At 32.7% G+C, this 14,825-nt stretch overlaps 1 protein-coding gene across 13 annotated transcripts in view; it reads left to right on the top strand.

The window, feature by feature from the left end:
• The window catches only part of LOC148618793 (chondroitin sulfate N-acetylgalactosaminyltransferase 2-like), a 31,910-nt gene extending 18,719 nt beyond the window's left edge, over window positions 1-13,191 (top strand). For 9 of the 13 annotated variants that reach the window (XM_088578014.1, XM_088578020.1, XM_088578017.1 and 6 more), the window contains 2 exons: window positions 2,640-2,695; window positions 11,509-13,191. In XM_088578014.1, coding sequence (XP_088434140.1) covers window positions 11,575-13,188 — 1,614 coding nt within the window. In that variant the 5' untranslated portion in view covers window positions 2,640-2,695; window positions 11,509-11,574 and the 3' untranslated portion in view covers window positions 13,189-13,191. Of the gene's footprint in view, window positions 1-2,639; window positions 2,696-3,970; window positions 4,126-5,355; window positions 5,382-6,385; window positions 6,534-11,508 lie in introns of those variants that run through there. The other 4 variants (XM_088578023.1, XM_088578026.1, XM_088578025.1 and 1 more) reach the window with 4 other exon arrangements.
• The last annotated feature ends 1,634 nt before the right edge of the window (window positions 13,192-14,825 follow it).

Here is a 14,825-nt window from a genome sequence, read left to right as displayed (position 1 = left end):
GGAAATGAGACCAACAACTGCTGAAGAAAGTTTTTTGTGTATATAAGATGAAAATATTTTATGTGTGGTAGTGTATAAGGCAATTATGGGATATATATATACTCCTACTGAAGTCTTGTATTTAAGATTTTACAATGTTCATGATTTGTACCCTACATGAAACCATATGTTTAGTTTTTAGATTACATATTATAGAATGAAATGATGTGTCTGGGAATTACATAATACTATTATTTCCACACATTATCTCAACACCAGATGTAAACAATGTTTAATGCCATATTAACACAACTTCCTTCAGTTAAGCTTCTATAACAAGAGAAATTATCCTGTGTGCTGTTTGAAATTAAAGCTTTCTTTGATGTTAAAAAGTCTTATATTAAAAATTTATTGGCATAAATCTCATTTTACACCTGCAATATGAAAAAAATAGTATGGGAGGTAATTTCAACTTTCTGGTTTTATATTTTACATCGAAACTGCATATAGCAATAAACTTGATAAGATTCTATTGTGTTTTTATCTGTATGCCTATTGTTTGGGTGTTAGCAAAGTATGTCATGATGGGAAACATTTAGGTCTGAAAAAAGGGGGTAAATTGGCACACTGGAACCCTACCTAAAATTGGTGCCGTTCAATCAAATTACAATCATCAGTCTTAAGTTTTGAGATGTTTCTAGAAAACATCTCAATTTTCATTTTTTTTTTCAATTTTTAAAAACTTAACTTTCAATATCTAATAGTTCATCACTTTTCAAATTTGAGAAAAACTGATGATTAACCTTGGAATAATTGGATACATTTTTTCACTTGAATGTCTCAAGCTGATGCATGGTTAAACATACTGTGTCTATTGGAGAACCTTAGGCTTTAAACTAAATATATAATGATTATGACATCTTTTATGTGATGGACTTAATTCTGTGCTACTTGAGATAAGCCAAATTAACCAAAAGTTTGTCCCCAAGTGTGTCCCCATTTCTAATAAGGTTATTGAAGGTTTGTGGACAATATTTCACCTTCTAGAAGTGTTAAAAGATTTAGTCTTTAGTTGTTCTGGTTTGATCTCTATGAACTTTCTGTTGTGTTAACCTGAGTTTAACCTTTTCAGACAAAATCTTCAAAATGCCTGAGTCTGTAGTTTATTTTCCTTCACATGTTTTGTGAAGGTGTTTTGGCTTGATTGGTATTTACTAGAAGATTGATGATATGTATGAAGAAAGAGATACTGCAGAAATAATATTTTTACAACAAAATCATTCCTCGTTATAATCATTCAAAGATCTTTGGAACATCTTCTAAATGAAGGTGAGAAAAAGGCAGACAAGTAAAAAAAGTGAAATTCTACATAGAAAAGGCCTTTTGACCACCTACATGTGTTATTTTAACATGTTATTTAAACCTAAATTTTGTGTATCTGAAGTTTGCAGTATTGTATACTTGGCCGAATTTCACATAGTGAAATTTGGTTAATTGTATAATGAAAGCTGGCAGGCAGGGAAATTTTCATAACACGTTTCTCAGCAACTACCAATAGTAGCCTCTTGATATTTGGTATCCATCATCAGGTACCATTTTCATATTGTTGGAGCCAATTTCAGGCCTGTGAGACATCTACTTCCTGTTTAACAAAATTAGGCCATATCTGTCTTTGAACAATTTTTTAATGGGTTATATTTGTGTTCTTAATTTAGTCTACCCCCAGGATATTGCATTTCTTGTTCTCATCATAGTCTCCTCGCTATAACTGTTTTTTTTTTTACTTGTGTGATATTCTTTTGTTAAATTTAATCAATTACAAGATTTTAACAATGAGTAGATATATTGGTATTATTACATATCATATGATATACTGATATACTTTGTTATGAATGAGCCAGAGTTGAGGCATTGCATTCGGTCAGACACACTTCCCTATGACCAAGTCAGAGTCAAGGTATTGTCTTCGGTCAGACTTCGTTACGACCGAGTTGGAGTTTACACATTACCTTCGGTCATACACACTTCGCTATATTTGAGCCAGAGTTAAGGCATTGAACTGCATTGGTACATATTCGTGTTACATATATTTTTATACCAATGCATAGAAGAAGGGGGGTATACTTGTCCCTGCTTCCATATTTGTAACAAATTTTTGGTGTCACTAATTAGCCATAGCCCACAGATTTCTTGATTATTGTAACTTATTTGAAATTTTTTTATTTTTTTTTTTTTGTATTTCCAACTTTTTTCTGATGTAAACATCTTTTTATCCAGTATTATAAATAACTGATAACTGACTCATCCGTATATATAACTCTATGAGAAGCTGTTTAAATTGAGTGCACCCCTTAATTCTATTGTCCTAATCTAACTTGGAGGGTAATGGTTTTAACACATGTAAATCAACAGCTAACTCATTCTGCCTTTCATCTGGTGATTATGGGTCTACAACTTGATATATGGCATTCAAAACACCAATATAATGTTTTTAAAAGATTTGCCGACCCTTTAATCCAGTACAAGTCTGACAAGACAGATAGTCTCAAGCATGCTATATAATCTCTCTGTTCTTGGGTTAATTGGAAATGAAAAATCTGATATAGAGTGCTGTATGTTGGATCATAGAAATCTCAAGTGTATACAAATTTTCATTGCAGGAAGTAAAGTGTAGGTTGTTGCATACACAGAATGGAGTTCCTATGTACCAATCAGGGTAAGGTCATTTATATGATATTTTTAAAGAATTTAGGTTTTAAAACAATTTCCTTATGTCTTACAGCTAACATTTAACAGTATTTCAGGAGATATCTTAATCTAAAACTAGTGGATATTGCTGTCTGTCTATTCATGTTTTTAATTTAACATAAAAACAAAAATTTCACATTCCTGTGCTAATAGTGTCAAATTTCCTGGTTTAGCAAAATTTGGTTGATTAGTTTTGTATAGAACTCAATGATGTTCATCTTACCAACTATGATAACAACAGGCATGCATTCAAAAGAATGATAAACCGATTACACAAAAAAACCACAAATAGTGAAATCCATCAACAGATACATGTAATATATTCATAATACCTATTTTTTGGCTCATTTACATATACACTTTCCTGAAATATTTTAAAGCAGTCAAAAATGCATTTGCTCTAACATGCATGTAGTTTGTGTTTTTCTTGTCAAAATATGGAAGCAGCTTTACAAACAAGAATTAACCGATAGACAAAATGTTAATATGTTTTGTTGTTATTATTGGCTAACTATAAACTAAACTGAAGTGAGTTTTGAAAATAAGAATTTTGTTTAGAAATTATATTCAAACTCATCACAGGAAAAACAGATGGCAATATGATGATGTAAACCATTCAAATTCACACTAAAACTTAATCTACCGTTAAAAACTAAGATATTCTAATGAAAAACTACCAATACACAACAAAGTTTCTTCTATTCCCATGATTTTGAGGACTATAAGATGTACTTGTAAGGTAAGGAGTTGTTCCTTTTAGATACATGTACATTATTAATACAATCATTAATCATTAGGCTCTTTACCAGTAACACAAACTATCCATTCTAGAAGGATCATTTCAATCTTATACTGAAGAGCAGCTCTTTATGTTGAACTTAAGTCAGAAATATTTAAAAAGTTCTCAAGTTGTACAATAAAGTATTTTGGTGAGAAGTTACAATGTTTTTTAGACTGAACATAAAAGGAATTCATCATAGACTTTAAAATACTACATTGTTTATAGTGATATAAACGCATTCTTTGACATGTCGGTGTATCTAAGTTGTGGGATTAGATAAGTCGTAAGCCTTGTCCCATCTCTATGTGTATCCTGGTCTCAGCAGTTTTGTAAAAATACAATATTCATGTAAAATATTACATATTAGTGAGTTACTATGAACTTCAATGTAGAAACTGCTTATCCAGACTTCTATTATGTTAGTTATCTCCCCTAATCACTCCTTTAATGCTTCATTATCAGGTCTTGTTGATTGCCTATCTTGTTTTTGATAACAATGACATGGGTTTCATTGTTTATTTAATTTTACTTGTTGGAACTGGAACTGGTGAATTTTTAAATTAGGTTTAATTTAATTGTATGGTTCAAGTCAGTCTGATGTTTACTTCTATTGAAAGGTTTGTTGTTTTTTGTCTTATTTATGTACTTTTGAAAACAGTGTTATTTTTTACTTTTTGTGAGTTTTTTTCTAGTACTGTCTAATTGTAAATTAATGTGTAAAATGTGTTCATGTTTGTATTTAAAATTAATTTGGAATTTTAACTTATTGAAACATAACAAAATTAAGATGGTTGCTCCTGGACTTGTATACAATTCAATCATGCTGTGTCTCCTCAATTTTTTGGATAAAAAATGGATTTTGGCTTATTTACTTTCCATCAGTATGTTTTGTATTTTATTTATCCCATGTTCCTACAATTTTCCATAGTTTTTCATCATAATATCTATGATATCTATATGTACAAGATGTTTTTTTATTTTTTTTTATTTTCTTGAATTTTATTCTTTATGTTTTTTAACAAAACAATAATACATTGATTGACTGGAACTCACTGGGACTATGTAGGGGAAATACACCATTGGTTGATTTAACAGGGGTCCAGGCCTCTTTATACTAAATTTATACTAAAAAAAATGAAAATCACAGGAGAAGGAACCACTTTTGGGGTTTTCTGGATCTACCACTGCACAAAATTTTAGTAAATATTTAACTGCTTATGTCTAAAAGCAGTTATATTGACCATTTTGTACAATAACTTGTATGTTTGATGGAACATGAAACTGAAATTTACTGTTTAAATTTATTGTCTGATGAGAAATATACAGAAAAGATCAGAAGTCATTTTAATCTCCTTTATATAGTGTTTGTCCCATAAATGTGGGTTTATGTAAGCAAATAGTTGATAGTGTTCACATGTATACTCCATTGAGTAACCAGTATAAACACTATAGGTAAATGGTTTTATGAATGAAATAAGTTTTTACTAATATTATAAATGGTGGGTGGTTGAATGACAATTACGATAGTACACCTTGCTACAAACATCCGACTGTGATGTCATACGGCACCATATCACCTGATCCAGGTAACAAATACCTGTAGATGGAGTCAGTGATTAGAAAACAGATTAAAGCTAATCTACAAATAAAAAGTGTTTGTTTATAGTGATTTTACTGGGTTTAAGATTGCCAGATATATATTCTTACTCAATTTAAAATCTTTCCTTTATGGGTTCTGTGATTAGAAATTTTAAGCAAGTAATTTTTGTGTTCCTTTTGATATTTTTCTGGAAAAAGAATAATTTTAATTATGAACTGAAGTTTACCTTTTATTTTGAGGAAGATACACTTTAACATGTAAACAAACAGGCAGGTATAGTAAACCTTTGATATTGTCAAACTTGATAAAAATCTAGAAATACTCAAATCTAAATAAAAATAAACAGTTAAAAAGTTATTGCTTGTTTATGAAGGATCTAAGTCAATGGCAAGCTTGTGGCATGTTGAGTAGAAGAATACTTTGATGTTTATCTGTCTTCATTATGTATAAAAAACTGGATTGTATGTAACATGATCAGTGTTTACATTACAGAATTATTGGGTAACCAAATTATCTTTGAGTGAAATTGATTGCATCGCTGATAAATTAAGATGGATTTATCTTAGGCTAACTGTACACATTTATGAAGCAGTTTCTGTTTAATGAATCATAACCAGTTTGACCTTAGAAGATATTTTCTATATTTTTCTGATGTCCTAAGAAGTTAAGTATACAGACACTACCTGCAGGGATTACATTATTTTTTTTTTGCAATGCTGGTGCCTTTGGTTTTGTAGGAGGTACATTTCATCATTTTGTTTAATAAAACTGTATAAAATTTTAAAGTTCTGGAGGTACCTTTCAGTAGTTTAAAAGGGTAAAAGTACTGCCTCTTAATGAAAGGCCTGTACCTGGAATAATTTTTAATGTTTTATATTTCCCTAAAATGGAAGATAATCATTAAAAACTAAAATTTTAACTGAATCAAATGAATCAATGATACAATATAATTATTAGTGTGTTAGTGGGCTATAGTTTAAAATACAGGCAATTACATAGAGGAGGGATGGGATACATTTTGGTAAAAAATACAATTTAAAGTTAAAATCTGTGATTGCCTTTCCCCCTTTTTTCTATTCCTTTGATTCCAGTTTGTGTGTGAATAAGTATATGTTTGTTCATAGAAAGGCATATATAGCCTAATAATCTTTGCAAGAGTTATCATATATTGATGAAAGAAGAACCCTCCCCAAGCTATCTTATATCAACAGCAATCAATGCTACTACTCTTGCCATGATGATAACTTCCAAGCACCTGTCTTAAGTAAACTTTTGAAAATTACATATGCTTTTAGCGTGCATATTCTGTTTGCATAGCATGTAAATATTTAGTTCAGTTTCCATTATCTGATCAGTTTTCACAACAAACTCATGTAATTTCATGTTAAATGTGACGATTTGATGTGAATCAGGAACATTATGATGGTAAGCCTATTCATTATTATAAACTACCCTATGATTCTTTGTTGTATACCACTACAACCTTAATGTATTATTTTTATATCATAAAGTTGTAGGGGGTGTAATTATTTTTACATGTCCAATCCTCCATCAGTCTTCTTTTTATCATCACAACTCCTCTCAAACTTACAAAACTTGGTATATAGTATAGACATGATATGTTATTATACATATTACCAGGAAATTTTGATTCCTCAGATTTGTTTGGTAGTAATGCCTCTTTGAAATTAAGTTTGTTGAAATGCTGAAGAATTGTTCATCACAACTTTTCTTCACATACTGAACAGAGAATTTCATTGAACTTGTTATGTACTAAGGACATAGTATGTAGTTATGTAAATTACTACAAAATTTTCATCACTCAGATTTTGTTGGTTGTTACCCATTTGAACGTAGTTTCCAGAAGAAAATCATTAAACATCTTCTCATCACAACTTCTCTTAAACTTCTACATTTTTTAACTTGTCAATAGAATTTCACAATCCTTGTATATTTTTACTAGTAGTAAGGACTCTATGTGTTGCAGATATAACTAGGATGTTTTTATCCCACAAATCGTGTTAGTTACCGGAACTTAGTTTCTTAAAGTGCTCTGCAGAAATTCTTTTTCACTGAAACATCTCCCATCATTTAGTCAAGTGGCCAAAATGTTTTGGTGTTTTTTGCATCATCAAATAGAAAATCTCCAGTTTAAAGCATGTGAGGATTAAAACTTGTTTTTGATATTGAAGACAGATGCTGTTTTGAAAGTATTTGATGTCAGTGTTTGATACATGGAATCATTGACTACAAAGATGTTGGTTATGTATTAGGTTTATGTTCAGGTGTTGGTATTGGAATATAAATTTTATTTCCCTTTTTACTTTAAGTGTCTGAGTTGAAAAAAAAAATCTGTAAAATTAATGTACATACAATTTACCAACATTTCACAAAAAGAGGGTAAAAAAGATAACTCGTTTTTCTGCATCCTCTGACACTTCAAAGACATGCAAGCTGTTAATTCGTCTTCTATAGACCAAAATTGTCAAATTTGTTTGTGTATTTTTTTATTTTGCCTGATTGTAACAGATTCCAGCAATTAAATCATCAGATTTTACTGAGGCCATTTCAACAGTGTATCCCACTTCATCCCCCAAATTCAAATTTGATCAGAATACTGGCATAAGTTAATTTAATCCTTTATGCTTGTTAATTGTATCTTTTCACCTAAGTATTAGAATGCCCCAATAATAATGTCTGTTTACTTAGAGTTAAATGTGTGACTATGTTCATAATGAATTATTCAAGATTCATTACTTAGATGGTGAATGGTTATTTCTTGAGATAATATGTTTTGAGGGCAAGTTTCTGTTTGTCATCAGTAAAAAATATTTTACTTGAATGTGTTCGTGGTATCCATTTACTTGAATGTGTTCGTGGTATCAATTTTTCAGCAGTTTACTTACATTTAATACATGTCTATTTAAGCAAAGTATTTTCCTTTTTCTTGACAATCAAGATTCAACATTGCAATTCTTCTGTTTTTTTATTGAAATGGGAGGTTCAGGTATCAAAACCACCTTATAATTTACACTGTTATCAAGTAAGAACCAAATCATTATTTGTTTACTTATAGATTTTGTCATTTCAGACATGAAATTTTTAGGATAAAAGTTGTATCTGCATCTAAGTCAAAGTTTTTACTCCATACATTTCTTCACAAACATGGTACCTATTTATCCATATTCAAAGCATAGAAAGAAATTTATGGTCAAAGAATGTTGCTTCTTTTTTAAACCTTTAAGAACCTATAAAACAAACAGACTGATTTAGTTAAGCCAGAGATCCAATAAAAATGTTGTGGGTACCAGAAGCTAAATCTCAATTATAGAAAATTAAAAGTGTTTAAACATTTCCTAAAAGGCTATTTAATGTTTAAGCCACAACAGTTTGCACATTTTTCGGCGCCTGGAATGGTGGCTTTCTGCATTTATCTGTTTGACCTGGAATGGTGGCTTTATGCATCTGTCCGTTTTTTTTCCAACATTTTGAAATATGTGTTTTTTATAATGCAGAATTCCTTTTGAATTTGTGATAAAGCATGTTTTCTATGCCAACATGAGGTTTTTAATAGATCACAATCGTATGCATACAATATAGATCTAAATTCAGAATCAGACAGTTACATGCACTGATAATGACTGTGTATTCAATCTAAATAATTTATTCTACAGATTTGACTTCGTTTTCAAAGTTCAGGTGAAAGTATTTTGGTACATTTATCCGAAATTGATGCCATGGAATATTTCTCCTAAAGATGAGAAACATATTTATAACCAGTGATAGAAACAATGTGATAAAGCACGCTGATTTGTTAGGTGTGATTCATCAATCAATGTTTTATTGGCTGCTAACAGGCTGAATTAGGTTTATTGGTTAAAAAAGTGTTGTCTCCCTTTTAACAGGGTAAAAGTAATGAATGGTACATAAAAATGTTTTATCACTAATACGGTGTTTCTTTAATGTATGATCCATACTGTCAAGTATGGTGGTTTGAAAGCTAGTGGACAATTCTAAACAAAGTAAACAAAAGTATTTTTGCATTATTGGCTACAAACCACTAAAGCCACTTCCCATAGGTCCCAATGCAAAGGACTCTGATCAACCTTCCTGGTGATCAGGCATTTGAATAAGTTCCGAATCGATGATATATTTGGTTGATTTGGGAAACACCTGGAAAATTGGTGTAACATGAACTTTTAAATATACTACTTGCCTATGATAAAATCTGACTAATCGATTTTCGAAAAAAAAAAAAGAAATAGCATTTTAATGATAACATTTTTACCAAAAAATCAAAACATAAAAAATAATCCCGGGTCAGACTCGAACCAAATCCCTTCGCATTTATAATACAGAGTACGACAGTTAGGCTACGGACTCTACAAAATATTACAATTGTATTAGGCTACATAACGTTGACTGTTATCGTGTTTTATATATATTTTTTAGCGAAAAAGTTCCCTTTTCACCTAAAAGTACATTACCAACCATCTTGTGCTTATAGAAAATGTGTTTTTCTTAAATCACACTACTCAAAATAATCATACACTCTGATGGTTGCGGGTGGGCTTCTATGAGAATTCCTTACTCAAAGTGTTCTATGTAGACCCAAAAAGTCGAAAATGCATTTTCAATGACTTTCATTGCAAATTTTTGTACTTTTCATCTATTCAAATTTTCACAAATTTGCATTTTTGAGACCAATAAGAATTTTTTTGTAAAGACTCTAGTGAAAATTCCGGACACGTGGACACGTTTTGAAATTGGCCCTACTTATGGTCAGGATCCTGTGGAAAATTTCCCAGGTTCTTTCACTAAGTTCAATGTGTTATGGAGCTTCTACTTTTAAGTTTAACTTGAAGAATACTATACTTCACCTGGAAGCTGATAGCCATGAAATTATCATGTGTGGTAGAGCGACCGGCTCCGAGACGACCATGAGTTAATAATATAATTAGAATTCCATAACATTTCACAAAAGAGGGTCTTCATGCAGGACTCAAAAATGTTTACTTTAGTAAGTTACAGTGACCATTGTATGTAGAAGCAAAGAAAAGAAGATTGTCTAAAACAGGCTCACTTGATTTGATGTGCACTTTTTCCTCAGTAAATGACTATTGTTGTTACGTTCTAAAAGTAGTGGTATATAACCTTAATGAAAATGTCTTCCTTTGCCATTAACTTTATTTTTAATTTTTTCATACACCTTTATTGGAATCACCTTGTCAGTCCATCCGTCCGAATTTCGTAACAATCATCTCGGCTCCCGGTGGATGGATTAATTTCAATTTAGGTGTGTGGCTTTTTTTGATGGGTCATACGTTGAACTTGTAAGAGATTTTTGGTGCTGTCCAATATCAACGTCCTGCTTCGTGGGACTTAGCCGTTTTTCATACTATATGAAATTATAAAGAAAAATCGCGTGCAACTTCATGTCGAAACGAGATTTATAAAACTTTTTTTCCCAATCCGATGACGCAAGACTTGCAGCGGCTTCTACTAGTAACCTTCCATTGCTTCCAGTCTAAGAGGACTATGTAAACTCAAATCTTCCTGTTGGGAAAAAACTCCATATCAAAGTCTAGTTTAAAACAGTTTGAAATGAACAGGTTTTTATAAGCAACAAGGTTATTTGTTTTTTTAGACAGTCAGTAGATTCCGATGGACGGTGAGCCGAATCCATCCAACAGATCTACTGGCTGTCTAAATAATCATAAACGTTTACGGCAGCTTATAACTTTTTTGTACGATTTTGCTTATCTACAAATCTTTGTATCGAACTATGAACTATTATATTTCTTCGAAGTTTTTTTTTTGGGGGGGGGGGGAATCATTCGTTGGTTTATAGAGGAAAATTTATTTTTGTCTTGGCGTATAGAGAAATTATTGAAATGTACACACTGGTCGCTGACGTGATTGAGCGTTCTATGTCACGATATCCAGGTCAATGTGTTTGAAGTGCACACCTAGCGTGTACCATCTTCTCATCGTCAAGTACAATTTCTGGTGGATGGATTTTCCTGTTATGGTCATTTGCATATTGTTCATTCAGATATTTTCTTCAATGGCGGAAGGATTTTCTATGTATCATCTTCATTTGCAGATTGCTGCTTTGGTTATTTGGGCAAATGGTTTCAATAACGAGTGGTCAACACAACACAAAATCGTACAAAATTTCTTGAACTTATTCCTAGTGAGTTCATAATTATAGGATCATGCACGAAGTATTATAATTATATTTATCAATCATTGACAAATGTTCATGAAAATGACGACGAAAATTCCTTTTCATGTTAAGAACTTTCATTTTTACTTTCACGAAACGCGACGACTTGAAAAAAAATGTTTAATAGCACACATTGATTCTAAACATTATTATGTTGCTTTTTTTTTTCAGATCGATTTTGTGAGTCATAATGACTCTTGAATATTTTATTCAACACGTCAACACGGGAACATTGAGATGAAGCTAATGCCTAGGGTTTTATTACTTCTCTTCCTTTTGTCGGCCTTCACCATGCTGTTTGTAGCCAAATGTGGCCTACACATTGACATTGAGTCTAGTCAGACAAGTGGAATGCCTTCGTCTCAACATCAGCATATTAAATCCAGAGAACTATTTAGTGACGTGTTAGAGGAAACTGAAAGGAAATATCAAAACAAGATTGATGAACTACAGGAAAAAATCTCAGCTTTAGAACATTCGATCAGGGAACAAACTAAAAAAATACAAAATGTCTCAACGACCAAACCTAGTCCTTCAGAAATCGTCATTGAAAGTGTTAATGATTTGAAATATAATCAAAGTAATGTCTCAGATGAAATGCATCAGTATTTTGAAGCTAAGCTTCAAGCAGCCGAAATTTTACATGGTGTAGAAATGAAATCAGAATATGAGGTCACTCCCTTTAGCAGATTTACTCTAAACCGCATATACTTGGTTGAGCCTGGACTTGGGAAGCGTGTGGTTGAAAAACCCATTGGTCTCAAACGAAAAGATTTACACGAAGTTTTATCATTCAGTTTAGAAGTTCTGAATAAACAACGTCCAAAGAGCTCGCGTCAGTTTGGATTTAGTGATTTTGTTGAGGGAATCTACCGATCTCATGCTACTTCCGGTACACAGTACGAGTTGTACTTCCGGAATGTCGATTTTCTATTAGATAGAACTAGATTCTCGAAAGTAGTAGTTTTTCGACCATTTGGACCACTTTTCTCTGTGTCTTCTTTTACTGTTAATACTGGTCAGGAATGGATAAATTTAATTTTGCCACTGAAAAATCGCTTGGATTCATTTTTACAGTTTATGACAAGATTTACTGAAACTGTGATAGCCAAAGATAAGAGAGTTTTCTTGACTGTTGTATACTTCGGAAGCGATGGCTTAATGGAAGCTAAAAATATTATGTCTGCCACTGCCAAAAACACAGGTTATAAGCACCTACGTTTGATTAATATCAATGAAAATTTCTCAAGAGGTCGAGGTTTGCAGGTCGGGGTACAGAACTGGAAAAACGGTGACGTAGTGTTGTTTCTTTGTGATGTGGACATAGTGTTCTTTGCTGAATTTCTGGATCACTGTCGTCTTAATACAGAACGGACAAAAAAAGTATATTATCCAATCGTTTTTAGTCTCTATAATCCAAAAGTGGTATACACAGCTCAAGGGCTGAAAGTCCCACCTGAAAAGGATCAACTTATAATATCAAAACAATCAGGATTCTGGCGCGACTTTGGTTATGGAATGACTTGTCAATATCGGTCTGATTTTTTAATGACAAAGGGATTCGATGAGACATTTAATGGTTGGGGAGGGGAAGATGTTGCTCTGTATAAAAAATATGTGCGTAGTCACTATATGGTTGTACGAGCTACAGATCCCACTATATTCCATCTCTGGCATGAGAAGCTATGCGATCCAAAATTGCCAGCGGAACACTATCAAGGCTGCATACGATCCAAAGCGTTGTCTGAGGCTTCTCATGCACAACTTGGCTCCATAGTCTTCAAAGATGAGATCAAACTGCAAAATCAAACAAATTTATTTCTCAGGAATAAAACCAAACATGTTCGATGAAAATTGCATTAGTGTTCTTTACGATAAATGACCTCCGGAGATAAATCAATGCATAAAAAAAGAAACCTTAAACAAAAAGGACACAATACTGGAAAATGCAATAAAATTAACACAAATTAAAACAAACAGCAATGTCATCAAATCAAATATTCTAGTGCATCATTAACTCATTTAAAAAAAAAAGTGTCCGACTTTAAACCTTAGCTGAAACTGTTTATCTAGGACTGATATTGTTTTTTCAATATAACATAATACACTCAGTTGACGCATAGTTTTACTGGTCTATTATAAAAAAAAAAGAAAAAAATAATATACATTTGTAGGTGTAAGAAAATCGGAGGGTTTGTTTTCAGGAGCTTAAACGCAATTGCCCAAATGATATGAATTCGAATAAGGATTTTGAAGAAAAAAAAACCAAAATACCACCTCGTTTCAGGCTTTTAAAAGATATGTACATCGTTCTTTCATGTTTGCTTTTTTTTCTGTTGTCCATTAGAAACTCTTTTAATATAAAAATAGAAGGTTTGGTATGATTGCCAATGCGATAGTCATCCACTAGATGCCAAGCAACGAATGATTAAACTTCTAGAGTTTACCACATGATGGACGATGAACATGAAATTGATGATAAAATGAACATGACATGTTGATGAAATGAAAAAGGGATGGGACACAAGGACAATGGGGTCGACAAATTTTGATTGCCCCTGGAAATAGGGAGAGGTGGGTAGGGTCGGGCAATTTAGCCTCCTGTGGCGGAGCCCTATGGTTCCTACTCCGGGAGAATACCACAGTAGGGTTCTTTAACGTGCGAGGAACGTGGCATCTTTCCCAACACGGTGCACCACTATGGTTTGCGGTCAGGTTTTCCGTATTATAACTTTACAACCCCAGCATGTAACACGCCAGGGGTACCCCATTCAACCACCTGGAGCACACATCCCAGTTGCTCTGTGGGCAGAGCGCCCTAGCCCCCGGCTATGGTTCTGAGCACTATTTAGTCGCCTTTTACGACAAGCTTAGCGACTGCTGCAGGCCTATTCTTTTAACACTCGGACCTGCACGGGGTTAAAGCAAGCTGTAAAAGTCCCCAAAATAAATGATGTAAAACTCTTTTTACTTTTTTTACATCAAAATAAATGATGTAAAACTCTAATAACCTTGACGATTAAAAGGAGTTCCTAAGGATTTAAAAAATACTGCAGGCTTTGAGGATGGTAATCCTTTGTTGATCCCCTGTCGAGTTCTACAGAAAACCACTGAAATTGGTAGTCCTTATTCCCCCCTCCTCCAAAAAAAAATACACGCGGCATACATAGGAGATAAAGTGACCACTGGTTGGCAGGGAGTCTGAATAATGTGTCCCAGTGAGTGACATGCGTGTACATGTACCAGTTGTTTGTTACTTCTGTGAGCTAGCCAGTACATTATAAGTCCAGCTCAGTATTTCGGGTTAGGACTACATTTGTTAGCAGGGTCTGTTCGATTGGTCTAAAGGTCATGGAAAAATATGTCCACCAATCAAGCAGTCTATTTTGCGTTTGCAAAGAACTATGTGGTTTATGGAGAATTGTGTAGATGTTCAATTGATACATTTTGTATTTGTAGTTAAATTTCGGACTACATTAATTACTGGC

This window comes from Perna viridis, chromosome 4, assembly GCF_037379345.1.
Source record: "Perna viridis isolate PV_CMFRI_1.1 ecotype Kerala chromosome 4, ASM3737934v1, whole genome shotgun sequence".
NCBI classification, from domain to species: domain Eukaryota; kingdom Metazoa; phylum Mollusca; class Bivalvia; order Mytilida; family Mytilidae; genus Perna; species Perna viridis.
The sequence above is the reverse complement of the archived record's forward strand: the minus strand, read 5'-3'. Positions and strand labels throughout refer to the sequence as shown.